We start from the raw sequence: 27,972 nt of genomic DNA, 5'->3' as shown, positions 1-27,972 counted from the left end.
TTACTGGAAAGGGGGCATATATCAATAGTTCTATTTCCTACAAACTGTGAAAGCAGTGTATTCAGTTGTCATGTTTCATTTGCAGAAACTGAACACATACTGAGATGCAGTAAATGAACACAGTAGATAGCATGAAGAAGCAATGACATAAGTGATCTTCTATGACTACAGTGCAATAAAATGATAAATTAACAACAAATGTTTAAACATAGTATGAAGTAATATTATCCCAAATAAATATTGAGTGAAGAAAGATATTAATTATAATTACAGACCATAGAGTAAATGGTAGACACTACATATCAAAATCTCAGGATGGTGATAAAGCTATACTAAGAGGTAAATTCACATCTAAATTCTTTCATGAATAAAAAAAGACAAAACTAGGTGAAATAGTCATTTAATGCAGAAGTTTATAAATAATAACAACAAGAAAATAGGAAAAAGGAAGTGAAGATCAAAGTTGAAAATACCAGAATAGGAAACAGGAAAAACAAAAAAAAAGAATTGTTAATTAAGTTGAAGAGTACATTTTTTCCAAAAAATCAATAAAATAGACAAATTTCTGGCAAATCAGATTAATAAAAAATGAGAAAAACAAAAATTACAATTAAGAGAGGCTATAATGATGGTAAAATAGTACTTGCAAAGAAAATTTTAAACAATACTATGTACAAGTAAATGCTAATAAATTAAGTAATTTTGAGAAATTGGAAACTTCCTGAAGATAATATAAAATTTCAAAGTAGAGTAACGAATAATTAGAACTTATCATTAAGAAATACCTCAAGAAAAAAAAAAATCCCCAAACCAAAACCAAAAACCCTACCACTAGATCAAGGTAGTTTTATGAACTAACCTGCTCAAATTTAAGGTCATAAATCAACTCCATACTGTAGAATTTATTGTGGATCACCAAAAAAGAAAGTTGACAAATTAATTTTATCATGCTAAAATAACTATGTTTCAAAACCTGACAATGACAGTTATAGTTTTGTGCAAACTACAGGCTCCTTTTATTTATGAATACAGAGGAAAAAAATCAAAATTGATGGCAAATCAAAGTTTTAAATTACACTAGAAATTTAAATTATATTAAGAAAATGACCTGCCATAACAGCAAATGTAAATCCTAGGAATGTAAATTAGGGAATTTAGTAATCATTAAATCATATCGGTAAGTGAAAACAAGAATAATCACATGATCCTCTTATTAGAGATTAAAAGGACATTTGGTAAAAGCTATCATATATTCACAATTTAAAAAACTATTGGTAAGTAAGATGTCAGTTTCCTAATATCACATTTCACCCTTCTTGTGTATTACTAATAAACAGGTTTCAGTCAATACAAATGGAACTAAGATAGACACTGCCAGAAAGGAGGAAACAAAATCACTGCAATTTGTGGACAAAGTCACAGCAGACATAGAGAACCTAAGAAAATCTCTAATTCTGTAATGAGAATTTGCTAATTCTCTCATGAGTGAATTCAGTAAGGAAGCAAGAAAAAAGCCAGAATCCCCAAAACTGCTTTCCACTATACTGGCAGAAAGTGGTTAGAAACATGCAATGAAAAAATTCTATTTGCAATAGTAAAAATAGGAAAAAAAAAAAAAAAAGACAGTGGTACTGCAACAAGCAAGCATGGGGTCTACAGCTCAGTGCATAGCCGAGGGAGGGCCAGGAGCTTGGACCAGATGGAAGAGTTACTGTGGTCACTTCTCCCTGCCACCCTGGTGCATCTGTGAACCTCAGAAACTCGGTCCTCTGGCATCAAGATCATTGGAGCCATGGTCAGAAGGTGTGTCTAGCAAATACTGTATGATATCACTTATGTGTAGAATCTAAATTCATCAAACTCATAGAAACAGGCAGTGGTATGGTGGTTGCCAGGGGCTGGGAATAGAGGTGGAGAGGTGATGGTCAAAGGGTACAAAGTTTCAGTTGTAAAAAATAAACAGAAACCTCAATTAAGTAGAGTTGGGAGACCAGAAGGGGGAGCTCTCATGCCCTGTGATGATAGCAGAGCCCAAGAAGACTCATTTCCTGGCAAGAAAAGCCCTGGACCCTTTGTTTACTATAGCCCTCCCAACTTCCTTTTCCTCTCTATAAAAGCGTCTCCTTCCCTTGCCGTGGGGGGATTTGCACGTGGCTCACCATGGTTGCAGACCCTGAATTACAATTCTCTGCTGATCCTGATCCCAAATAAACCCACCTTTGCTGGAGAAATATCTGGCAGTCTGTTTATTTCAGGTCAACATAAGAAAAGTTCTGGAGATCTATTATATAGCATAGTGCCTATAGCTAACAATACTGTATACTTAAAATTTGCTGAGGGGGTAGATCTTATGTTAAGTGTTCTTACCACACACAAATAACAACAACAACAACAATAATAATAAGGTAAGAGAAATCTTCAGGGGGAAATGGATATGTTTATGGCCTTGATGGTAGTGATGGTTTCACAGGTGTATAGTTATCCCCAAACTCTTTGAGTTGTGTACATTAAACATGTACAGCTTTTTCTATGTCAATCATAACTCAAGAAAATGGTTTTAAAAAAATAGTGCCACCAGGACACCACCCCTGAAGCACAGGAGACCCCTGTCCCCTTCAGAAGCCTGTCTTTGGGTGCCACTTGTGGGTTTTAGAGGATTCATCTGCCTGACCGCAAGAGGTCCCCACCGGCTTCACGCCTGCCTTGTGCCTTTCCCTGCTCCCTCTGAACTTGAATGCAAGATTCTACCGTTGATAGAATCAGTCCCCATTTAGGTATCTTTTAATGAAAATGTATGCTTTTCTGAGGTCTACAGTATATACATATTACATATAAACCCTGTGTGTTAGATCCTTAAGGGTAAGTAGATTGAATAAAAGAAAATAACTTTACATAAAACTTGGGAAGGTTTCACTGGACATGAGAATTAAGTTACTGGTGCCAGGACTTTCCTGATAATATGACTGGTGCCTTTTTCCTCTTTTCGGCTGAGGTAACTTGTCAACCCAACCCAGCCACAGACTCATCATGAAATTATTTAGAAATGATATTTAAAATTACTTTCAACTTTTTTTTTCTGATTATGAAATCAATTCAGACATTCTTCTAAAGGGTACGTTTTCGGCATACTAAATGGATATAAGGTAACTGATACAGTGGGAGGCTGCAGCCGGCCTCGGGCATCCTGTGGCTTCTATAACAAGGGGCCACCTAGCTGCTTTGGGGGGCAGCTGCCTCTCAGAGGCTTCAGCCTGAATTCCTTTCCTCCTGGCAGCTGGCGGTTGCCATTCTGACTAGATGCTGTGTACTCTCATGTAAAGTTTGTGCTTTATTTACCATAACAGTGGGCAAGTGTATTAGAAAATCCAATCACTTTTTTTGCCACTGAAAACAGTTGTTTTACAATGTGATTTTGTTAATTTGAGATTTCGTTAACTTTGCTGAATAATAACAGAATAGATCCGATGGCCTAATTGCAGAAATTTTGGAAAATACATACAAGGACAAAGAAAATTTACATTCACCTTTATTCCAATCCATAATAATTAGTAGCGTCAGAATTATTACATTTTCCCACTGGACAGCTACATGTAAAAGAATGAAATTAGAACACTCCCTAACACCATACACAAAAATAAACTCAAAATGGATTAAAGACCTAAACGTAAGGCCAAACACTATAAAACTCTTAGAGGAAAACATAGGCAGAACACTCTATGACATAAACCACAGCAAGATCCTATTTGACCCACCTCCTAGAGAAATGGAAATCAAAACAAAAATAAACAAATGGGACCTAATGAAACTTAAAAGCTTTTGCACAGCAAAGGAAACCATAAACAAGACGAAAAGACAACCCTCAGAATGGGAGAAAATATTTGCAAACGAAGCAACTGACAAAGGATTAATCTTCAAAATATACAAGCAGCTCAGGCAGCTCAATATCAAAAAAACAAACAGCCCAATCCAAAAATGGGCAGAAGACCTAAATAGACATTTCTCCAAAGAAGATATACAGATTGCCAACAAACACATGAAAGGATGCTCAACATCACTAATCATTAGAGAAATGCAAATCAAAGCTACCATGAGGTATCACCTCACACCAGTCAGAATGCAAATCAAAACTACAATGAGGTATCACCTCACACCAGTCAGAATGGCCATCATCAAAAAATCTACAAACAACAAATGCTGGAGAGGGTGCGGAGAAAAGGGAACCCTCTTGCACTGTTGGTGGGAATGTAAATTGATACAGCCACTGTGAAGAACAGTATGGAGGTTCCTCAAAAAACTAAAAATAGAACTACCATATGACCCAGCAGTCTTACTACTGGGCATATACCCTGAGAAAACCATAATTCAAAAAGAGTCATGTACCACGGTGTTCACTGCAGCACTATTTACAGTAGCCAGGACATGGAAGCAACCTAAGTGTCCATCGACAGATGAATGGATAAAGAAGATGTGGCACATACATACAATGGAATATTACTCAGCCATAAAAAGAAATGAAATTGAGTTATGTGTAGTGAGGTGGATGGACCTAGAGTCTGTCATACAGTGAAGTAAGTCAGAAAGAGAAAAACAAATACCATATGCTAACACATATATATGGAATCTAAAAAAAAAAAAAAAAAAGGTTCTGAAGGACCTAGGGGCAGGACAGGAATAAAGACGCAGACATAGAGAATGGACTTGAGGACACGGGGAGAGGGAAGGGTAAACTGGGACAAAGTGAGAGAGTGGCTTTGATGTATATACACTACCAAATGTAAAATAGATAGCTAGTGGGAAGCAGCCGCATAGCACAGGGAGATCAGCTCGGTGCTTTGTGTCCACCTAGAGGGGTGGGATAGGGAGGGTGGGAGGGAGACGTAAGAGGGAGGGGATATGGGGATATATGTATACGTATAGCTGATTCACTTTGTTATACAGCAGAAACTAATACAACAATGTAAAGCAATTATACTCCAGTAAAGATGTTAAAAAGAAAAGAATTATTACATTTTCCCCAGTTTTTGTCTCTGTATGAATATACATGGATATATAATAGATGTAGAACAGCAATGTAATTATACTATAAATTAAATCTCTAGACTGTAAAGTGAAGATATTATTTTAAATAATTGTACAATATTCCATCTTTGTAAGTGCATTTTTCTACATCTCTGACTAACTTCATATGCAGAGTCTTAGATGTAGAATTATTTTTAATTATAGGGTTTAACATTGGAAAAGTTGTAGCTAAGTATCACCAAATAGTTTTCAGAAAAGTTCTACTATGTACATTTCTACCAGTAGTATATGAGTTTGCCCATTTTATCTTAATCTTGACAGTACTATTATCATATGTTTTATTCTTTTCCAACCTGATAGGTGAAAACTGTTATCCAATTACTATTTTAGTTTATATTCCTTAGATTTCTAGTGAGGCTGAAAATTGTTTTAATATGTTTGTTTAAAGTATCAATTGTCTGTTATTCCTTATCCCATTTTTCTATTGTCATATCTAGAGGTTTTCATATTTTTTTAGAAATGCTCTTCACATATACCTTCGTCTATTAATTGCTGTATTTTTCCTATTACTTTTTGAAATATTCTTTCAACTTAATAGTTTTTATTTATGATCCTTCCATTGCTTTAATGCTTAGAAAGGCATTTCCTGCTTAGAAAATTAGTTATATGTTGACATGTAATTCCTCCATCTTTTAAAAACAGTTGAAACATACACTGTTATATAGACTAAAGACCAATGACGCTTATGAATATGGATAAATGAAAGAAAAACCCAAATTACCAAGGTCTGAGTAGTAAGCCTGACCAGATGCCTGCCCCATATGCCAGGATCACTGAAATCTCAGCGGCTCTCAGACTTGAGAGAGCATCAGAGTCACCTGGAGGGCATATTGAACTCCCGGAAGCTGGCCCCACCCTGGAGTTTCTGGTTCAGTGTTTCTGGGGTGGGATCCAGGAATTTGCATTTCTAACGAGTCCCAGGTGATGCTGATGTGGCTGGTTCAGGAACCACACTTTGAGACCCACTTGAGACCCACTTTGAGACACTAATGTTTTCCATGCTCCATATTTCACAAGCAGTAAAGTCGCTTTGGGGATTCAAATGTTCGCTGTCAGTCTAACAGGCCTTATGATGGGCATGGCTGCTGAAAGCTATTTAGTTTCCATGAGATGATTAAGAACAGCAAACTCTGACAGAGTGGCACGTTGACAAAATATTGGGGGGAGGACCATCCTGTTGGTGCCAGATTGGATGTGAGGAGAGACTCTGCCTGCTAGAATGCAAGTTATCCTTCAAAGAACAGAAGTCAAAGTCCTGGAATTTTCTAGGTCTTGGCCCCGTGCAACAAATACCTCATACGAATGAATATGATTTCTTCTGTTTCATTTGCTTTCCCTGCAAATTTTATCCACAGTCAACCTCACGGGACAGGTAATCTACAGTTTCACAGATGAAAACACTGTAGGTATTTAATAAATATTTGACTAGCTGGGGACTCTATTTTCTTCCCTTTAATTTTCTTTTTCTGATTATAGAAGTAATGCATGCCCATTGTCAAGCTTTTGAAAAATACAGAAGGATGGGATCACTCATCATCCTATCACATGAAACATCACTGTCAATGTTTTGATATATTTCTTTCCAGTTCTTTTATGCATAACAGATTTGGGATCATACTGTACCTGGAGCTCTGTGTAATGTTTCTTTCCTGTGTTGTGAACATGGAATGTCAAGTATTCTGAACTGAGTCAAGAATTTTACAGATTTTTTTTTGATATGGACCATTTTTTAAAAGTCTTTATTGAATTTGTTACAATATTGCTTCTGTTTTATGTTTTGGTTTTTTGGCCCTGAGGCATGTGGGATCTTAGCTCCCCAACCAGGGATCGAACCTGCACCCCCTGCATTGGAAGGTGAAGTCTTAACTACTGGACTGCCAGGGAGGTCCCGAGTCAAGAATTTTAAACCGAGCTCCCTGTGCATCTCAGCCATGGCCCTGGAACCAGCACATGAAATGTCCCAAGCTAAAGCCTGGGACCTGGGCTGGGGAGGATTGGCTTCCGGATCAGAGCATGGAACAGAGATCAAGACTCTAGGACCAAACCAGAAAAGACATGAGGCCAGAGTAAGAATTTGGGATGGAGGGACAGCGGCCAAGCATGGAGAGGTACCTGGGGAGCAGCTGCAGGTATTGTATTTCCCCAGCTGTGTCTTATCCCACCAGTGGGGGAGGAATGGACAGCTGGAAAGGATGTTAAGCAGGCCCGTGGGTGAAGTCAGGGTGGCAAGCAGGCCTTGATCTGGACCATATCTGGGGACGGGTGCCCCAGGCACTTTTATGTTAGGATAACTTTCAGTGTCTTGGACATTGCACATAGCTGTGAGATAAACTAGCTATGATAACGACCTGCTTGCATATGGGCAAGCGAAGGGTACTCTGGAACACAAAGACCAGGCAGCCCTGTGAGTTTCTTAGTTCTCGATCTCCAGCCCCAGATCCATTCCCACACATCCAGCACCATCCAGTGAACAGATCCATTTGCTTAAATATTAATGTTTCATTTCTTAAGTCAGAAACTCTGAGTCAAGTCTTAATGAATGAAGTTGGATTGTGAATAAGATAAAAATGTGAGTCAAGAAGCCAACACCACTGGCTCCTCTCCTAGCTAAGGGCAGGACTCATCTCTCTCTTTCTTCAGAGGGAGAAGAGTTTAACGGAAGTGTTGGCTGGACCTAGGATAGATCAGCAGAGCTGCATGATCTCCCGTGATGCTTGTCATTTCCTTTGCCATTGTGTGCTGTCTGCAAGCTCACGGCGGAACCCAGCTGTGCACAGCGCTGGAGGTCAAGGAGGAGAAAAGATGAAGGGCTGCTGTGGGGACTCAGGTGAACCTGAGATGCAGATGCTCCGCCAGCCGGGAGCAATTGTTGCATTAAAGACACATTCTTGGGCACAAGTGGCCTCATGGTGTGTGGTGCGAGTGACGGGCGGGACAAAGTGACTTTGAGGACCTGCTCCTCTGCGACTGCAATGGACCTGAAGCAATGAGCATGAAAGCCCTCCCCGCCCATCCTGAGACTGGCCCCCTCAGCCCCTCCCTCCCCTCCTCTCTACCACTAACATATACCAAGTCCTAAGGCTGATTTCAAAAATAATTTCACAAGCCCTGCTCAACTACATCACAGCGGTCACAGCCAACACACAGGACTTTGATGAGTGAAGGGAAAGAAGGCAATAAGAATTTCACAAGTTATTATTTGCTACATGAGAGAGAGGTTCTGAAGTGGCTACCAAGAAATCTGTGAGCCTCACGCCCAGAGGACTGAGTATCCTGGGAGGATGGAGACTCTGGCTCGTAGCCCTCAGACCAGCCTCTTTGGAAAGGAGGCTGCATTAGTAGCCAATTACATTCCACCCTCACTGATACCAATTTCTCACAAAGAGCCAGAGGCTCAAAACTTTTGGGAGGAGCGCCAACCGATAAATAGCTGTTTTTGCAGAATCCCATTTGATTTTATTTTACCCGTGGCACTGTCGACTAGAATGCCAGTAAGGAGCGAGCACTGAGAGCAGATTTAATTAGCAAGGTGAGCCTAGGGCCTGGTGGGATCACTTCTCAGAACACAGAGAACAGCCATGGTCACAGTTTTCCTCTAAGGGAGGAAGAAACCAAAGCCTAGGGAAAATGAAAGGTTGTGGCAGCAATGTCGGCTCAGAAGTTGAAGCCCAATTACAGAATCATTCCCCTTTGTGGTAGCCAGTCTCCAAGGTGGTCCCCAATGACCCCTGCCTCCGGGTAATCACTGGGAGGTAGTCCTCTCCCCACTGAATGGGGATGACCTGTGTAACCAATAGGATATTGTAGAAATGATGGAGTTTGACTTCCAGCGCTAGGTCATAAAAGACACGACAGCTTCTGCCTTGTACTCTCTTGGATCATTTGTTTTTCTGGAAGCCAGCTGCCATGTCACGAGGACACTCAAGCAGCACCACGGAGAGGTCCGTGTGGCAAGGACCTGAGGCCTCCTGCCAACAGCCAGCATCACCTTTGCCAGCCACATGAGCGAGCACCTGAGAGCACATTCTCCAGCCCCAGTCAAGCCTTCAGATGATCACAGCCCCAGCCAGCATTTTGACTGCAACCTCATCAGAGACCCTGAGCCAGAACCACCCAGCTAAGCTGCTACTGAATTCCTGACCCACAGAAACAGTGAGATAGTAAATATTTACTGTTTTATGTCACTAGCTTTTGGTGTAACATATTATGCAGCAATAGATCACTAATATGGCCTTCCAAGTGTACCATCATGTCTGTTTCCACAGGAAACTGGTTTTGTCCCTCCCAGGAAGCCTTGTCAGTGTCTCAAATGGATGGTCTTCTCCTTTCTAGAAAGCAGTAACTCCTGATATCAAAATCTCCTGCCTGGAAATTCAGAGGCAGAAAGCTGCCTTTCTGCTGCTCCTCTTCTAGACCATCTTCAACCATGGCAGCAAAGTAAACACACACAAAGACACATGCAAAGTAAACACAGATGCACGTGCACACGTACACCTGTGCACACACGGAGCTTTCTTTTAAACCTGAAAAATCACTCAAGTGCTGGGAATATGAGCTTTTTTTCCAGGAAGGACCAGATGCTCTGGGTGTTCTGAGTACAGTTTTCTCACAGTGTCACTGAAGGGGCAGACGGGGGGCAGGCAGCAGAGGAGGCTGACTATCGAGAATGGGTTGATGGTCTTTCTCCTTTGCTAGTCGTCCAAGTCTGAGCTGGGTGAGCACCAGCAGGAGAGGAAGTCACAGCCACCAGTCCATGTGGTCCCACATTCATTTAGATATTTCAGAATTGAATTTTCCCCTTTTATTTTCTTTTTCCCATCCCACTTATCACCCTGGGTGAGGGGGAGGGTCTTTGGTAAGGCAAAAACACAGAGACTTCATGAGCATAGTAGCATGTCCCAATTATGCAAGAGGCAATCAATATATTATAAAAGAAATATTTCCTCATGTAGATGCTCTACTGGGAAGAATCTGGCAGACGTGAGGCCTCCACTTATGGTATAATTAAGTACCTGCAGCTCCTTCCCCTTCAGGATCGGGGCCAGGAAGAATGCTTAGAGCCTGGAAGGGCTTGCAGCATCCTTCTAGGCTAGAGTGGGCCCTGAAGGCAGAGGCAAAGGGTAGAAAGCATTCAGAGGGGGCAATACAGGAGCGCAGGGAAGAAGAGAAACCGAGAAAAGAAGCAACTCCCAGATGCTCAAACAGAGTACATCTGTATGGGCTGCAAGATGCCAGGTGGGAAATAATGTTTCTCCATCTTCTTAACTATATGCTCACTTTTTTTTTTTTTTTTTTTTTTGCTGCACTGTGTGGCATGCGGGATCTTAGTTCCCCGACCAGGGATCGAACCCTTGCCTCCTGTATTGGAAGCATGCAGTCTTAACCACTGGATCCCCAGGGAAGTCCCACTATGTGCTCACTTTTGATTTTGGCCAGAGGCATCTACCCGTCTATGTTTCCACATCAAAAGGTTACCTGAGCGCTGAAATATTCTGATCATGTGGCAAGTAGGGTCATGGAGGTCCTTCTCTAGGGAGAGTCGGGGCTGATCATAACCACAGGGGGATGATGTTCTCCTGATGGGTATCAGCAGTGTGGAGGTCAGACGCCATGTCTCACTCTCCCCTGCCCTGAATGTCCTCCAGGACCAGGTCCTGTCTCTCTGGTCATCTTCAGGTACACGACTTCCCTTGTTGAGCACATCCTTGACTATAATTTTACCCACTAGCTCTGACGAATCCCAAATCTGGGTTCCCAGCCCTGGCCTCTCGCCCATGATCCATCCTTGATTTCAGCTGTGCACAGACTTTCCTTGGTGACTGACCCTCAACGTGTCCAATTTAGAATTCAACTCCACAAAGACGTCTTTTCCCCATGATCGTATTCCTGGCAGTAGTAGCCACTTGGGAAACTAGAAGTCAGTCATCTCAACCCTTCTTTCCTCAGGCTCTAAATCCACTCTGCCAGTGGGTCCTGAGCTCTTTCCCTTTCAACCGTATCTTCCGCATGGTCAATGACTTTCCTGTGCTCACTGCCTCCACCTTTTTTCAAACTCTCATTGTGATAGGCTGGGGATGCTCTCTTTTCTTTCTTTTCTCACTTAATCCCCCACCTATTTCAAGGTTTGAAGCAAGTACCCCCATTTCCTGAAGCCTTATCTGACCTCTCAAGACCACATGTGTCTCCTTTCTTGAACTTCTATTCATTTTATTTTAAAAAAAGTTATTGAGGGTCTGCTGAGTACATGGGCTAACTGCTGAGGGCACCACAACAATGAAGTCCCTGGCTGCAAGGAGATTACAGTCTAGTAACCATCAAGCCAATTAATTACTCTTTGTTTTCTCTCTTAGTTCTGTTTCCCCAACCAAATTCTTAAATAGCCAGGACTGTGTCTTAAGCATCTTTTGTAAAACCCATAGTGACTGTTAGACTACAGGGCCAGTAACAAGTCCTTACTAAGTACTTGTTGGTTATATGCAAGATGGGTAGCAGAATAAGACTAGAGATACATGTCAACTGCAATCCTTATCTAGAGATACAGAGAAGTATCTTTGGTTAAGGAAAAAAACACATCAAGAAATTAAAGAAACCACACCGTGTTTGAATGGTATTTTACATGTTTAAACAATAATTCAATTTAACTTGACAAATTAACTCAATTTTTTTTTCTTGTTTCTTCTTTTTGGCTACGCTGCGCAGCATGCGTGATCCCACTTCCCGGACCAGGGATTGAACCTGCGCCCCCTGCAGTGGAAGCACGGAGTCCCAACCACTGGACCGCCAGGGGAGTCCCTAATTTTTTAAAATAATTATTGATGAGTCATTCCCCAAATTCCATAGTCACAAAATAATAGTCACATTTTAAGACTAAAGAACTAATATAGAGAAATGATTTATAGCACATTAATAATTTGAAGGTATTATTTGGAATTTCCTAAGAGATTTTACAAGATAGAAATAGAAGCAAATTGAGAAGCATCAAATGCAAATTTTTAGATAAAACTATTCTGTCCTATTAAGAGTATTGCTAGGATCCAAACACACAAGGCAACCATGCCATCCTCCCAGCAAGGATCTGCTGGAACCAGGGACAGAGTGGGCTCAGGTAATACCAATATGTCCTTTCTAAGTGTCCCCAGGAAAAAGTCTTTTGTGAATCAGAAGTGGAGGAATCTCATTTCTCCAAAATGTAAAACTATTTTTTGATATAAGGGAAAATAGGGAGATATTTCACTCTTCCCAGCCTTAAATGAGTAGTTTTGACTCTTTGTTCAGGGGACCTAGTATGGATCTCAACTTAGATGTCCAGTTCAAGGAATGTATGTCACTCAAGCCCAGAAGGGAGCTTCACGTGCTGAACAGAAGCTCAAGAATTCACAGTCAAATGTTAGTCCCAGACACATGTTTACTGTCAAACTTAATTTTTCAAAAAATTCTTACTCACCTGCCAGAATATGCTGTCTATTGTGTTTCCAAGAAAACCATCGCGACCTTCTGAAGACACCAGTTTGGGGCCAAGAATTGTCATGAATTCATCAAAATCCACTTGACCATCCCCTGGAAGGAGAAGATATAAATACGAGTTGAAAAGTAGCTGAAATTGACCTACGGTACCCAATGAAATAAACATCTCCATGCTTTTCTCCATGGCATGACCCCAATCAATGAAGAGCTGAAACCATTTCTGAAAATTGGGCTTCATTCTTAAAATACCAAAAGAAATACAAGAAATTGGCAACTGTTAGTACCTCTAATAACACATATTCCTAATCATTTGTCAGTATCTGTGTCTAAATGCCCAACCAACACCTCCCACTTAAATGGCCACAACTTCACACCTGCTGTACCTGGACCCCAAATTGCCCAGCTGTACAGGAGAGAAATCACATCTTCATCCCTATCTCTTCCTTCATCCTTGTCAATCACACATAAATTTAGTCATCAAGTCTTACTGATTTCACTTCTTAAATACCTGTGGCTGCTCTACCTTTTTCGTTAATCCAATTGCTAGTCCATTTCCAAAAAGACTGTGGTGGGAAAATGCTTCCAAGAATGAATGTTCCTAGTTATAATTACAATGTTACTAGTAAAATGGCTTTTGCCCTCATACTCTCCCCTCCACGCTCTCTTCCAGACAGTTGAGTTTACTTCCCCAAAGCATATGTGACCATGCTTTTTTCCCCAAAGCATATCTGACCGTGCTTTATAAACTTCAAAGGCATCTTTGACCAAAAATAAGGAAACCACCTCAGGATGGTATTCAAGTCCCACTATTCCTTTTGACACGCTTTGCTTCCCACCTCTGCACAAAATGCCATGCTCTTTCAGAGCTCCATACCTCTGTACATGCTGTTCCCTCCATCCCGGATGCCCTTCCCCATCTGTCTACCTGGTGATCTCTAACTTATTCTATACAATGGAGCTTAAATATCATGTTCTCTTTTTGTATTTTTCCTGACCCTTCCTCATCTCACTAGACAGAGTTGGGCACTTTCTTCTGTCCCTTCTACTAATTTAGTGTGCATCGATTTAGAACAGATCACCCTATATCTCAGCCACTAATTTGCACACCTATCTCCCACCTGGATTGTGAGCTCTGCAAGGCCAGGGACCCAGTGTGAAACTTCTTTATATCTGACACCATGGTAGGCGCTCAATATGCACTTAGAGAATGAATGACGTCTCTTGCTTGTTTGTTTTTCCTTTGCTCAGTTCAACATGCATTGGATCTTTCATACTAGAGCTGACACTGACCAAAGGTGAACTTGAGCCAAATTAGACAAAATTGGACCTTCAGGCTATTGTCTGAGCCTCAATGACTCATCAATGTGGCATTCTGCACCCTTAGGACGGCTCAGGAGGGTGTCTCCACCAAGAGCTCACCACATGTTGGCCCCAGGCAGGGAGGACAGTCCAGGTGTCTGCATACATGTTTGCCAAAGTGCAGACACATCAATCCACTCCTGGAGCGCAATCACCTTCCAAGAGCCTTCATTGGAAACCTATTTCCAAAAGCCAAGCAGACGTCATCATCAAGACGTCAGTAATTCAGAACAGACAGTCCAGGAACAGATCCCAGTGTAGATAAAACTTCCCAGAGGACAGGGGAAGCATGACAAGTCAGTAGGAAAGGGAAGATTAAGCCACCAAGTGGGGTGGGGCAGTCAGGGGACTACTGAGAGGAAATTGATGTATCTCTCACCTGTCAGCAAGATGAAAGGATCCAAAATTTCACCTTGGCCGGTCATCATAAGACGGCTAATTCAAGCGACAATGAGTTAGCATCTTGCCTTTCAAATGGGCAAATACAGCACGAGAAAGAATACTGCTCAGTGCTGGCAGAGATGCAGATGAGCGATGGACTCTCTGACGCATCTCTGGTATATTCACCCAGATGTTGACTAGCAGCATTCAAGATGCTGTAACATTCTGGTTCTTTTGTACCTAACAACTTCACTTTTAAAGAAAAAGACAAAGCAAGGAAATGATCTTAAATGCAGACCAAGATGTTTGCCCAAAGATAAGTCATCCAGCGTTTGTGAAAGTGGAAAGTTGGAAGCTGGAGGAAGATGAGAATGGCCCAGTCTCGCTGGCGTTCCTACTGAGCGAGAACCACGAGGCTCCCAGTCTCGGACAACCACACTTGTTATATACACGCGCTAACCCCAAGCCATGCCCACTAGTCAAAGCTGGTTCTGGACGGCCAGAAAGTCTCAGGCCGGAGGGTGCATTCTCAAGAGAGAGAGAGCATTACCTTCTGTGAGATGGAAAGTGATTCTTAGGGGACCAACGATAACTTAGATATTATGGTTTGTGGCCCTCCTAACGTCACAGTGTATAAACAGATATACATACAGTATATCTGTGCAATTATAATAAGATGCCATGGGGTTAGGGCAACTAGGGAAACAAGTTTCTTAAAAGGCACCTGAGCCGGGGAGTGACAGATCAAGAAGGAGGGACAGGACCAGAGGAGGAAGAAGAGGAGGAAGAGGAAGTAGTTCAAGAAACACTGGACTAGACAATGTCCCAGGTACTATGGTTCTCCTTCCGGGGCCCTCTCTCTGGGATGTTGGTCTATTAGCAGTGGGCCTCATCCCAAGTCTCTGTCACCCAGGGCGAGGTCCAACAGCTCATAAAAGTTTAGAAGCTCGAGGGTGTGGATCATTTTTTTTTTACAAAGACCTCATGAGTAGAGAACGGACTTGAGGACACGGGGAGGGGGAAGGGTAAGCTGGGACAAAGTGAGAGAGTGGCATTGACATATATACACTACCAAATGTAAAATAGATAGCTAGTGGGAAGCAGCCGCATAGCACAGGGAGATCAGCTCGGTGCTTTGTGACCACCTAGAGGGGTGGGATAGGGAGGGTGGGAGGGAGACGCAAGAGGGAGGGGATATGGGGATATATGTATACATATAGCTGATTCACTTTGTTATAAAGCAGAAACTAACACACCATTGTAAAGCAATTATACTCCAATAAAGGTGTAAAAAAAAAAAAAAGAGACCTCATGAGATCTTAACAAAAATACGTCCACCAGCTGGGCCACACCAGCTCCTGCCCACAGTGTAGTAGGCACCACTCTCCCCTGGGAGTCGAATGGGATGGGGTTGGGGGCCCACAGGACGTAGCAAAACACCTGCTTCTCAGCACGAGGCTGTCTTTAAACAATCTACCTTCCAGGTAGGAGGAGAGAGACCACCCACCTTTCCAAAAGCTCCCCTGCCACCCCTGGTGATGGGAGAGCAGCGTGTGGAACTGGTGCGTTTCAAGGGTCCACACGAACTCTGGTCAGAGTCATCAGGGAGCGCTCACGGATGGTGCCCTTGGCTGAGAACAGGAAACCCAGAGCTGACAAGCGGAAATGATGCTTCAAACTACATCCTGGCCTCAGGGAAGGGAGCAGCTTATTCACTCCTCACATCCTTGGCCAGAGGGGAAGTGCTTGGGTTGGGGGCCAGTGCTCAGGACCCCATGGCAGTGCCAGCTGTAGCGCTGGTGCACAGGTGGCTTGGTAGAGCCTTTCTGCTACTTGGAGGACAGGTCTGGCTCACAGGAGGATTTGCTTCTAGCTGTTAAGCAGATGACATTTGGAACTTCAGGTTTGTTATTGGTCAAAATGTGATTCTCCTCCAACCCCCCCCTTTTTTTTTTAACTATCATTGAGCCAAGGGAGATTCCTGCAGGCCCACAGTTGGAGAAATAATCAGGGTGGGACCCCCTCACCTATCTCTATCTCTCTTGGGATCTTCTCAGCTCTGGCTCCTGAGTATGTGTGTATATTGCACATTTTCTGCAGACCTTCAGTACACAAAGACTCCTCCTTTCACATACACAGCTCGACATCAGACCTGCCAGCAGTACAAGGTTCTATTCAGATTTAGACTGAGGAAAAGCTGCCTTCAGCAGATCCTAGTTTGAAGGACAAATAGGACTGGGAACACCCCACAAGCTATCAATGCTGTTCCCAGAAGTCTGGCCCCCACGTCCTCACCCTCTCCCTGCATCCATTCCAGGAGAACTGAGATGAATACAATTTCAGAGACCAGTTTCTCCCTAAGTCCCTTGAACAGAGACTAGCCCCAGGCCGAGGCAAGGTCTGGGAAGTCTGATGATGATCTTGACATCTAGCATACTGAGCAGTCACCATGCCGTGGCATCATTTAAAGAAATCGCCACACCCTAGTTCATTTAAGGCTGCCAGTGGCCCATTTTACAGATGAGAAAACTGAAGCACAGAGAGGTTCAGTAACTTGCAGAAGCTCACACAGGGGAGCAGAGCTGGGATTCCAAACCCAGCAGTCTGCCTACGCTTTTGCTGTCTCTCAGGAGGCCGGGCGATGTGTGGCTCTGTCGGAACACTATTCCCTCTGACCCCAGCGTTCCCTGGCTGGGGAGTGCTACGGCTGCCTGGCACACAGAGGCGAACTGAAACCTAAGTTGCTCTTTTGGGTCTCAGGTCAGCTGCTGGAGGTCTTTCTTAAGCATCTAAAAGAGTGACAATAAGTAACAGGAAATACTGATTTAACATTTGCGATATGCCAGACACTGAACTCAAGTCCTTACATATATTATTGTTTGATTCTATCCCAACACTATGAATAGGTTCCGCCCTTCCACATTTTGCCCTTGAGAAAATTTCGGCAAGAAGAGGTTAAAAGGAACTAGGTCAAGGCCGGGCAGCTAGCAGGCACCAGCAAAGGGATCAGCTTGGAACCCCTGATGCTAATCCCCGCGTTGCAAAGCCTCCCTCTGTGTCAGAGGCCCCAGCATAATTCCTAGCCCAGGTTCATATCTCTCTTCAAAGTCTGAGAGTTTAATATGTTTTCCTATCTGGGCCTTTGGGAAGAAATTTAGTAGGAATTTGGGAGGATGGCCTTTAGGGGCATTAATGCAAATGACCACTGCCTGAAAGCTATTTGTTCCCCAAATTGCCATTCTGCCGGCAGTGAGGGTCTCAGTAATTCTCCTTGGATGGTCAATACTCTGAGGGCCCAGGTCTCTCACATACAACCCTTCAGGCATCCTCTTCCACCAAAAAGAATTGGTCTGACGAATGAGGCCTGTGCAGGCCTAGCAGCGTGACATGAGGCTGGCATTCCGGAGTCACAGTCCCCTAAAAACAAAGTGGGTATCTTCCCAGACTCCCCAACCTTTCACAGAATGCGGCGGATTCCGAATGCAAAAACTTTATTTGGTTAAATTGTTTTACGAATCTTGAACAGGCAAGTAAGTGCAGAGTGAAAGAATGAAATTCACGCCTACGGGGCCTCGTCCCCCTCCACAAGCTTCCAAATATCATGATCCACTTAGCAAGACACGCGGGAAGCTAACCTGCCCGGGACTGCGTCTGATTGCTTCCCACTGCTGTGTAAGTCAGAGTAATGAACTTGAACGAGGGCAGGAAGCTGAGGGAGGGCCAGGACTGCACAACATTCGTTAAGACCAACCAGCTGAAACTTTCACCGAGAGGTAAAATAACAGTAAAAATCCCTGCAAAATAAAAGGAAGGAAAGGCATATACAGAAAAAATGATGGGCTCAGAAGGGTAATGAGGAGACAGATTAGGAGGAAGAAGAAATGTCTGCCTGAGACTCCATTCAAATCAACTGACTCAATTCCAAAAGCATGCCTACAAAGGAGCAGAGGAGCAGGCGATGTACGGTGGGGCAAGAAAGAGATGAATAGACACAGGCTTACCTTCCGGGAGGTTGCAGTCCGAAACCTGGGACAGAATCAAGTGGGAGCTGGGACTTACCTAGAAGCACTGAGCTAGGGCAGCACCAAGCTGGGAGCAAAGGCTCCAATTAGGAAATTCTCAGTGGCTTGGCAGTGAGCCCTCAAGGGAGGGAAGGTTCTAACGAGCTGAAAGGGGAGATGAGGTGAGCACCCTGAACAACGTGGGGACCCCAGGAAGGATGGAGGGTGGCTGGAGCAGCTGGATGGAGTGTTCCTATGGGAAGAGAACAGGACGAGATAAGCACTGCTGGTCCTCGATGCAGAGTCAGTGGAAAGGGTCCAACTGGGGAGTAAGAGCATCACCCACCACCAACGCCATCCAGTGAAATTCTTTTGCCTAATGCTTCAACCTCTCATAAAGTGTTAGGGACTGGACTATGCCCAGATTCATCTGCTGAAGCCCTAACTATCCCCCACACACAGTGTGACTGTATTTGGAGACAAAGACTTGAAGGAGGTAATTAAGGTTAAATGAGGTCATAAGGGTGGGGCCCTAATCCAATAGGACTGGTGTCCTTATAAGGAGCACAGAGGAAAGACCATGTGAGGACACAGCGAGAGGGTGGCCATCTGCAAGCCAAAGAGTGAGCTCCCACCAGAAACCAACCCTGCCAGGACCTTGATCTTGGATTTCCAGCCCCTGGAACTGAGAGAAATAAATTTCTGATGTTTAAGCCACCCAGGCTGTGCCGTTTTGTTACCGCAGCCCGAGCTGACTAACACATCAAGGTAGGGAAGAACAATGGGCTCTTGGGAAACTTGGCGCTTTTTGCACTGTTCCTATGAGTTAGAGCCTAAAATTGAGACTTATGGGACTTCCTTGGTGGTCCAGTGGTTAAGACTTCGCGCTCCCAATGCAGGGGGCAAGGGTTGGATCTCTGGTCAGGGAGCTAAGATACCGCATGCCACATGGCGCAGCCAAAAAATAATAATAAAAAAAATTTTTAATAAAAGAAAGTAAAATAAAGACTTAAGAGTGCTATTTTGATATCCTGTTACAGTCTATGTAAGAGGCAGGAGAAAGGCACTGGAAAGGAAGAGTTTGAGAGGAGAACCAAGCATGAGAGGGGTGCCCTAGATAACAGGGGAGACCAAGATTCAGTAAGGGGCTGGCAGTTTGCCTCCAGTAGTGTTGAATGCCACAGGGGACCCAGTAGGATGAAGGCTGAGAAAGGGACATTGTAAGGATGATGACTGAACCTGGGTGGGGGGCCAAAACCAAGCCCTTGTCCCAACAGCAGCACCTGAATTTTTACAGAAAAGGGGCTCAGGAGCAGCACCTTGGTTGGAAGGGGTCTACAGCTCTTTGGGTGGGATACATATTAGAGGGGTCACACCCTGGATCCCTGGGCTACGTATTGGAGGCATCTCAAGACCCACCCCCAAGTTCAACGGCTCACTAAGAGATTCCCAGGACTCAGCATATAGTCCTACTCACAGCTATGATTTATTACCATGAGAGATTAGAAAGCACAGTTATCAAAGAGAAAAGGTGACTGGGGTGAAGTCTGGAGGAAAACAGGCACAAGTTTCCAGAATTCTCTCCCAGTGGAGTCAAGAGGACATGCTTAATTCCGCCAGCAATGACCAGTGGCAACACAGGTGAAATCCTGTCCAGCAGCAGAGCTCATTAGAGTCCCATTGTCCCAGGTATTTATTGGGGGGTGGTCAGGTAGGCAATCTGTCCCTGGCATGGACTAAAATTCAAGACTCCCAGAAGGAAAGCCGGTGCTTAAACATAAACCATATTGTATGTACAATGGTTTAGAAACAGTGAGCCACTTGTTTCTTTTAGGAATGATGGGGACCCTCCCCAAATCCAATCTCCCAGACACCAGCAGAGGGTTAACCTTGCAAGCAGGACTTTCAAAGGATAGCCTGTTGTGTTAACTCTTTTCTGCACACACCTCTACCTTCATTCTAAGGTCATGAGTCATCGAGCCAAGACCACAGAAATCTGGGGAAATCAACATTTACACCTAGAACAGGAATAGATGCACGGCTTCTCATGGTTCAGAGTCCCTAATAATAGACCTCGCAGTGGCTGGTGACACAAGGGACAGTCTTCTTAGATCCGAGAGGCTTGACTCTGTGCAGCAACCCGGCTTGGCCATTCTTCTGAAAGGACTAGCACAGCCTCTCCAACCTCTGTTTCTGCTCACAGAACTTTACATACATCAAGTCTTCCTAGTTCCTGAACCACCCCATCCTCACCCTGTCGGTCAAAGCGTCACCAAGGCCCAGACAACCCCAAGCAGTGCACCTGCCTTCAGCATCCCGGGAAGCCTGTTTCCCATGAGAGCTGAACAGGAAGCAGAGTTTTTACATCTATTCTATAACCCAGAGTAACAGAAAAGATGCTTGCACTTCCACTTTACCTCTGAATGGGAAACAGCAATTGACCACAGTAGAACGAGAAAGTCGAGCGGTAGTGGTGGTCAAGGGGGGGTTGGTGGAGGCTGGTGGCACCTCCTAGCACTGCCACTGCCCACTCTCACTTCTCCTCCAAAGAGGAGCAGGAGCTAATCAATAGAGCTGGCTCTCAGGAGGTGTGCAAAGACTGTGCTCACAGCTGGGGCTCACACCCTGGTTGTGTTTCTCATCAATGCTATAGGTTCATCCAAGCCTGGTCTGCTCTGTGTAAGCCCAGCCATCCTACCTCCTCTCTTCTTTTCTACATGGGGATACAGGCCACGAGTAAGGCTGAATATAAAGGAGCACTTTATTTCTTATTTCTACTGCTCTTATGCACGCGTCTCCCTCAGGGATCCACGTGGAAGAGAAACTGTCAAGACAAGACAGACCATGCATCTCACTAGCACCAAATTCATCTTCTGCTCCAACAGCTGCAAGGTCATTTCTAAACTTCAGAGAATAGTTTTGACTTAAAAGTTTCTGATCTGAAATACATTAGGGAATAAGTTATGAGGAAATGGATGCTGTGACTACAGAATAATCTTGACTTCAGGATTAAGAAGAACAGATACTGAGCACCTTTTCATGGACTTGCTGGCCATCTGGATGTCTTCTTTGGAAAAAAAAATCTATTTTGTTCTGTCCGTATTTAAATCAGATTGTTCGGTTTTTTTTGGTTAATGTGTTGGATGATGTTGTTTAAGGGTACAGACTTCCAACTAGTGGAGAAATAAGTCCTGGAGATCTAACACACTCTAAGTGATTGTAGCCAACAAAACTGTATTATAAACATTAAACTTGCTAAGAAAATAGATCTTAATTGTTCCCAATATTAGAAGAAAATAATTATGTGACATGCTAACGCTACTCTGATCATCATACTGCAGTATAAATGTATCAAGTAAAAAAAGAATGAAGATAATTTCTAATGTGTCTTCACTCAACTTTCCGTTAAAGAGTCCTTGAAACTCGAAAAAGACCAAAAAATCAAAGAAGTTCTAAAAGCTGAGGCTACCCATCAACCACTTGAAAAAACCCTGGGGAAATGTTTATCAACCACAGCCTCAGTGAAGCAGATGGAGAAATAAAACTGGTGGTCTGTGCAGGCTGCACTCTTGGCAAAGGAGCTGCAGCACCTGCCAAAAAGTGGTAGGAAGAGGCATGAACCTCATACCCAGTCCTCCACAAGCTCAGAGACCCAGACTCTGCAAGCCTAGAAACCCAGGCAACCAGCTCCCAAGTGTGTGTGCCTGGGCTGCTAGGAAGTCTGGCACCTTGTCCTCATCTCTTGTCATCCCTTTTCTCTCCTTCCCTGGTACCTCCCTTTCAACCTCCATTTGTAGCTACAACCCCAGCATATCACACAAGGAGAAGTTCCAGCACTGGCCAGTATCACGCTGCAGGCTCCAGTCTCCATGCCCTAAGCAGGGCAGAGACAGTAGGAACCCAGGGTGTAATAAGTGTTGGGAATTATCATTTTTTAATATGATGCTTCTTGACCATGATTCTTTCACCATAATTCTCAGATTTACCGAAGTGGCAAGTGGAAGCAGAATAACAAACCCTGTCCAGTATTCTTTTACTGAACACTTACTAGCCACCAGAAACTGCACAAGGTACTGCACATTTCTGCCCCATAACTGGATATTCTGAAACCCAAGTGGGAAAAGAACATGGTCAGTGACACCCACACATGCTGATGGTTGGCCAATGCTGAGACCCAGGTCTCCAAGTTAAGAACTGAAAACTAAGGGAAAAAATTGGGATTAGTCCAAAAGAGAAGAGAAACATTATCCTGAACACCCAAAGAAAAATTTACTCCCAAAAGCCACTCACTATTAGAAAGGGAAGAAAGCTTAAGGAACACCTGCTTGTATTCTCACTATGACAGATGAAAACAGCCCTATGCAAACAAGAGGTTGTACAGACATATGAGGATGAGGTGAAAGGCAAGAGGCCAAGACATGAATGGAAGGAAGAAGGACCTGGCTTCAGTGAGGAGAAAATGTGAGGACACCAACAATGTTCTAGCAAAGTCAAGGTCTACTTGGGATCCATTGGCAGAAAACTACAACTTCTAACTCAAGCCAACAAATAGGTACCCAAAGCCATTATGTGAGAGCCATTGTGCTAGGTGTGGGGATGCTGAATGAATGTGGAGGACATCAGCCCTGCCATCTAGGAAATTAGAGTTCAGCTGGGAGGAGAGAAAAACAAGGCATCACGGGTGTGTGTCGACTATAAAAGGGGAAGTGCTACAAAGGCCAAAAGCAGAGAAATTCGATATGGTCTAGGACAGTAGTCTCCAAGGTGGGAGCAAGGCAAGGGATGCTCAAGAACACTCATCGTGGTGCCAGAAAAAGTATCACAAGCTCCATACTTATCTTTTTACTTTTTGGTATGGGTTATGAGGTCCAAAATATATTAGTAGAGTAGTGCCTGCATGTAATATGATAAATAAACAGGGAGGGGAGGGTGCACGAGCTGAGAAGGGCAGAAAAGAGGGGTCATTGTGTACTGGGAAAGCCAAAATCTGCACATTATGAACTTGCTACTTATACACTTCTACTTGGTATACTCCTTTGTCTGTTACTTAAAAGTACTGTATTAGTATATTAATTTTATGTAGGCAAACATAAGTGCTATTTGGAAAATATAATGTCATAGTATGTGGGGGGAGGGGAGCAATTGCAGTAGCAGTAATAAAAGTAGCCATTGCAGCAGCAGCAGAGACAATTATAGGAATAACCTATAGCCCTAAGTTATTCTAAGTAAAGACAGAGGGAAATAAGAGAGAAATGAAATGATGAAAGAGAAGATGATAGAGATGAAAGGCAGAAATTGGAGACTTGAATTTCACAAGGGGGAAAAACATGAGAATACTCAAATGTACAATAACAAGAGATTTTCCTGAGCAGAGAGAGAAAATATTTTGATATACTATCAGTCAGTAGCAGATCAGGTGGACAAAAATTAATAATGGTTGCCATTTATTAGGGCAAGCTGCAGGCCAAACACCCTGCTGAGATATTTTACCTAAGGGGCCACATTTACTTCTCACGACAACAGTGAAAGATAGAGATTGATGTCCCCATTTTACTAAGGCATAGAGGAGGTTCCCTTATTAGGTCACCTGTATAAGATTATGCCATTAATTGTAACAAAATCCAGATTTGAACCCTGGTTGATCTTGACTCTGCATTTGCCCTTTCCTTTCGGCTGTGTTGTCTTTAAAGATGATAATTTAAGTAATACAATTGCAATTACTATATCATCAGCCATATACTGAATGCTGTGGCAAACAAAGGCTACACCTCTCAAAACATTTATAAATATAGGATTACATGCAAGATAACAGAGAGAACATCAACTAATTCTCCAGAGCTGAAATGAGCAGGCTACATTCTCCTACTCAAACCCAAAGAAAGTAGACTTCATAGTAAACACTTAAGCAGAAATCCCTAAACCTCTCTGGAACTGAAAAACACCCTCCTAACCAATGAAGAATACAGTAAGTCCCCTACATATGAACCTTCAAGTTTCAAACTTTCAAAGATGCAAACGTGCATTCACATGTCCAATCACATAAGTTAGTTCACGTGTCTAGCGTGCATTGTCACGTGCGTGCATCCTCTACAAGTGGTTGTGCTTTTGTGTACTTTACTGTACAGTACTGTATAGAGTACTGTAGTACAGTATCTTTATTTGAAGCTAGCTCTGCAAGAGGACGACTTCATTGAACTCCTTGCTATGCAACACAAGGAGCTTACTAATGAAGACCTGATGGAATTGGAGGCCCAGAGAAAGGACGAAGAGAGAGACAAGAGGAAGAAGAAATAACTGAAGAACTGAAAAGATTCATGATGCAGGAAATGGCAGTGCAATTTTCTTTATTTGAGGAGGCACTGTTAGTTTCTGAGGCACAGGACCCGAACATAGAACGGTACACGAAGGTTGCAGCAGCCTTTCAGAATGCAATCCAGTGCTACCATGTCATCTATGATGAGAAACAAAGAGCTACTACCCAGACATCACTGGATCTTTTTTCAAGATGGTAGATAGAATTGAATCCAGCAAGGAACCAGAACCTGTGCCATCAGCGTCAGGTGTGAGAGAAATTGCAGCTTGCCCTCCGTCTCCTATTGCTGACGATCTTTCAGATCTACCATCTCCCACTGCCTCTCCCTCCTCCAGTCAGTAACTCTTCTTGCCTGTTCACTTGATACCAGCCCCTGTATGCCAGCTGTTGTACTGTACTACTGTACTTTTCAAGGTACTCTACTGTAAGATTAGAAATGTTTTCTTAATTTTTTGTGTTTGTTTTTTACGTATTATTTGTGTAAAAATTATTATAAACCAATTACAGTATAGTTCTATATAGCTGATTGTGTTAGTTAGGTACCTAGGCTAACTTTGTTGGACTTACGAACAAATTGGACTTACGAACACACTCTTGGGATGGAACTCGTTCATATATAGGGAACTTACTATACAATTTCGAGGTAATTTTTAAAGAAAATGGCAATAAGAACATTACATATCTCAACTATGTAGGTATTAATCAAAGCTGTCCGCAGAGGTAAATTCAAAGCATTAAAAGTAATTTCATCATTTTAAAAGATGGTGGTGGGGGGGAAGGAAAGAAAACATTCAAAGAAACATTTAGAAAAGAAGTTAGACATAAAGATAATAGGGGTAAGGATATAATAAAATTGGGGTAGGGGAAGAATTAATTAATTGGGGAATAAACAAATAGATATGGTAATTATTGTATTAAAAAGAAAAGAGCCAATTCTTCAAAAAAAACTTACAAAATATATAAATTACTGGCATATCAAATTCAGAAAGAATCAAAATTACAACTGAGAAAAGATATGTAGCAATGAATACAGAAGAAATAAAAATCATGAAACATTTTTTTGTATAACTTAAAGCTAATATTTTAAAAATTGTTTTGAAACTAGCGCTTTTATTGACAAAGAATAATTTACCAGGTAGAAAAGCAATGGAATGAGATTTAGTAAGTAGAAAAGTAATTCTTTTTTAAAATTAATTAATTAATTAATTTATTTTTGGCTGTGTAGGGTCTTCGTTTCTGTGCGAGGGCTTTCTCTAGCTGCGGTGAGCGGGGGCCATTCTTCATCGCGGTGCGCGGGCCTCTCACTATCGTGGCCTCTCTTGTTGCGGAGCACAGGCTCCAGACGTACAGGCTCAGTAGTTGTGGCTCACGGGCCTAGTTGCTCCGCGGCATGTGGGATCCTCCCAGACCAGGGCTCGAACCCGCATCCCCTGCATTGGCAGGCAGATTCTCAACCACTGCGCCACCAGGGAAGCCCCGAAAAGTAATTTTTAATAAAACCTGAAAAGCTTCTCAAATAGGAAAAATCACATCTGAGTTTTTTCATATTTTTGAAAAAAAAAGATAGTCCTCATGTCATATAAACTATTCCAGGATGAAGAGAAAGAGGAAGTGTCATTAAAACTCTGATAGCAAAATACACAAAAGGAAAACAACTGGCAAACCTCACTTATGGATACAGGCAAAAATTCTAAAGCCTAAGCTGAAAAATCTCATTTAAAATACACTAGGGGACTTCCCGGGAGGTCCAGTGGTTAAGACTTCACCTTCCAATGCAGAGGGTGTGGGTTCGACCCCTGGTCGGGGAGCTAAGTTCCCACATGCCGTGTGGCCAAAACACCAAAACATAAAGAAAACAAACAAACCCAGAAGCAATATTGTAACAAATTCAATAAAGACTTTAAAAATGGTCCACATCAAAAAAAAAAAAAAATACACTAAAAGCATAGTGTACCACAGCCAAGTACAGGTTATTCCAGGAGTTGAGTACAACTTAATATTAGGAAAAATCAATTAACACATTAAATCAAATCAATAGATAGAATTAAAAAGTGGTGATCTCTATGGATATTGCAAAGAAGCTGAGTTAAATATAATATCCCTTCAGGACTTTTTAGTACTGGGAAAAGAATAATACTTCCTTAAAATTAAGAGTGATCGATCTTAAGACAAGAACAGATATCCTCATACAGGGAGCAATCCCCATTCAGATAAGCGAGACCCTGGGTGCTTGGTACCATTTTCATTCAATATTGTTCTCAGCGTGCTGGCCAATATTATGATGCAAAATGAAAGTGAGAAATATGACCTCAGAAATGAAGACAAGCTTATCACCATTCAGAGGGCAGTGTGATTGTCTGTCTAGGAAGAACAACAGTAATTCTGCAGAATTTAGTAACAGTGGCTAGGCACCAGACACACATTTAAAAATCAATAGTTTTCTTGTGTGACAGCAATAACCATTTAGAAAACTTAACAGAAAATAAGAGCCCAGGGACTTCTGAGCCTGCAGGCAGCAGCAGGATCCCAACCGGCTCTCCCTCCCAGCTTCCTGGCAAGTCCCCTCTGCTGTGGGCACAGGCCCAGGCAGGCAGGGCTCCCAGAGAAGATGGAGCGAAGGTAGAGGGATGGTACAAAGAAGATAGAGAGGGTCTGCACTGCCCAGGGGCTAGCAGAAAGGGGGCCTGCCTCACCTGGGAGGCTCCTGAAGAAAGGACCTCACCTGTGTACGTGAGCAGGATGGAAGGCGGGGTGGTTCCCGATCCTCTGACTCCAAGCACTTGGAGAAAAATCTGCTCTGTGGGCTGGGGTCTCCCCGCTTCTGTGTAGGGAAGCCCCCTGCAGCCTCAGAGGACAGGCGTTTGTTCTCTGCTCAGCCACAAGGTGTGAGCTGGGGCCTCCTTCTCCCTGTAGCTTTTTTTTTTTGTAATTTAATTTTTATTTTATATTGGGGTATAGTTGATTCACAGTGCTGTGTTAGTTTCAGATGTACAGCAAAGAGATTCCTTTTTATGTATACATATATCCATTCTTTTTCAGATTCTTTTCCCATCTAGGTTATTACAGAATATTGAGTAGATTTCCCTGTGTTATACCGTGGGTCCTTGTTGATTATCTGTTTTATATATAGTAGTGTGTATAGGTTAATCCCAAACTCCTTATTTATCCCTTCCCTCCGCACCACATTTCCCCTTTGGTAACCATAAGTTTGTTTTCGAAGTCTGTGAGTCTGTTTCTGTTTTGTAGATAAGTTCATTTGTATCATTTTTTTTAGATTCCACATATAAGTGATATTATAGGATATTTGTCTCTCTCAGTCTGACTTACTTCACTCAGCATGATAATCTCTAGGTCCACCCATGTTGCTGCAAATGG

General features: G+C 42.9%; 1 protein-coding gene across 11 annotated transcripts in view; it reads right to left on the bottom strand.

Annotated features, from left to right (window-relative positions):
• CALN1 (calneuron 1) overlaps positions 1-27,972 on the bottom strand; it is a 471,992-nt gene that overhangs the window by 151,754 nt on the left and 292,266 nt on the right. For all 11 annotated transcript variants that reach the window (XM_036825183.1, XM_036825180.1, XM_036825182.1 and 8 more), the window contains one exon: positions 12,524-12,636. In XM_036825183.1, coding sequence (XP_036681078.1) covers positions 12,524-12,636 — 113 coding nt within the window. The remainder of the gene's footprint in view (positions 1-12,523; positions 12,637-27,972) is intronic.

The sequence above is a fragment of the Balaenoptera musculus genome, chromosome 15 (assembly GCF_009873245.2).
Source record: "Balaenoptera musculus isolate JJ_BM4_2016_0621 chromosome 15, mBalMus1.pri.v3, whole genome shotgun sequence".
Lineage (NCBI taxonomy): Eukaryota > Metazoa > Chordata > Mammalia > Artiodactyla > Balaenopteridae > Balaenoptera > Balaenoptera musculus.
This window is presented reverse-complemented; position numbering and strand designations above follow the sequence as displayed.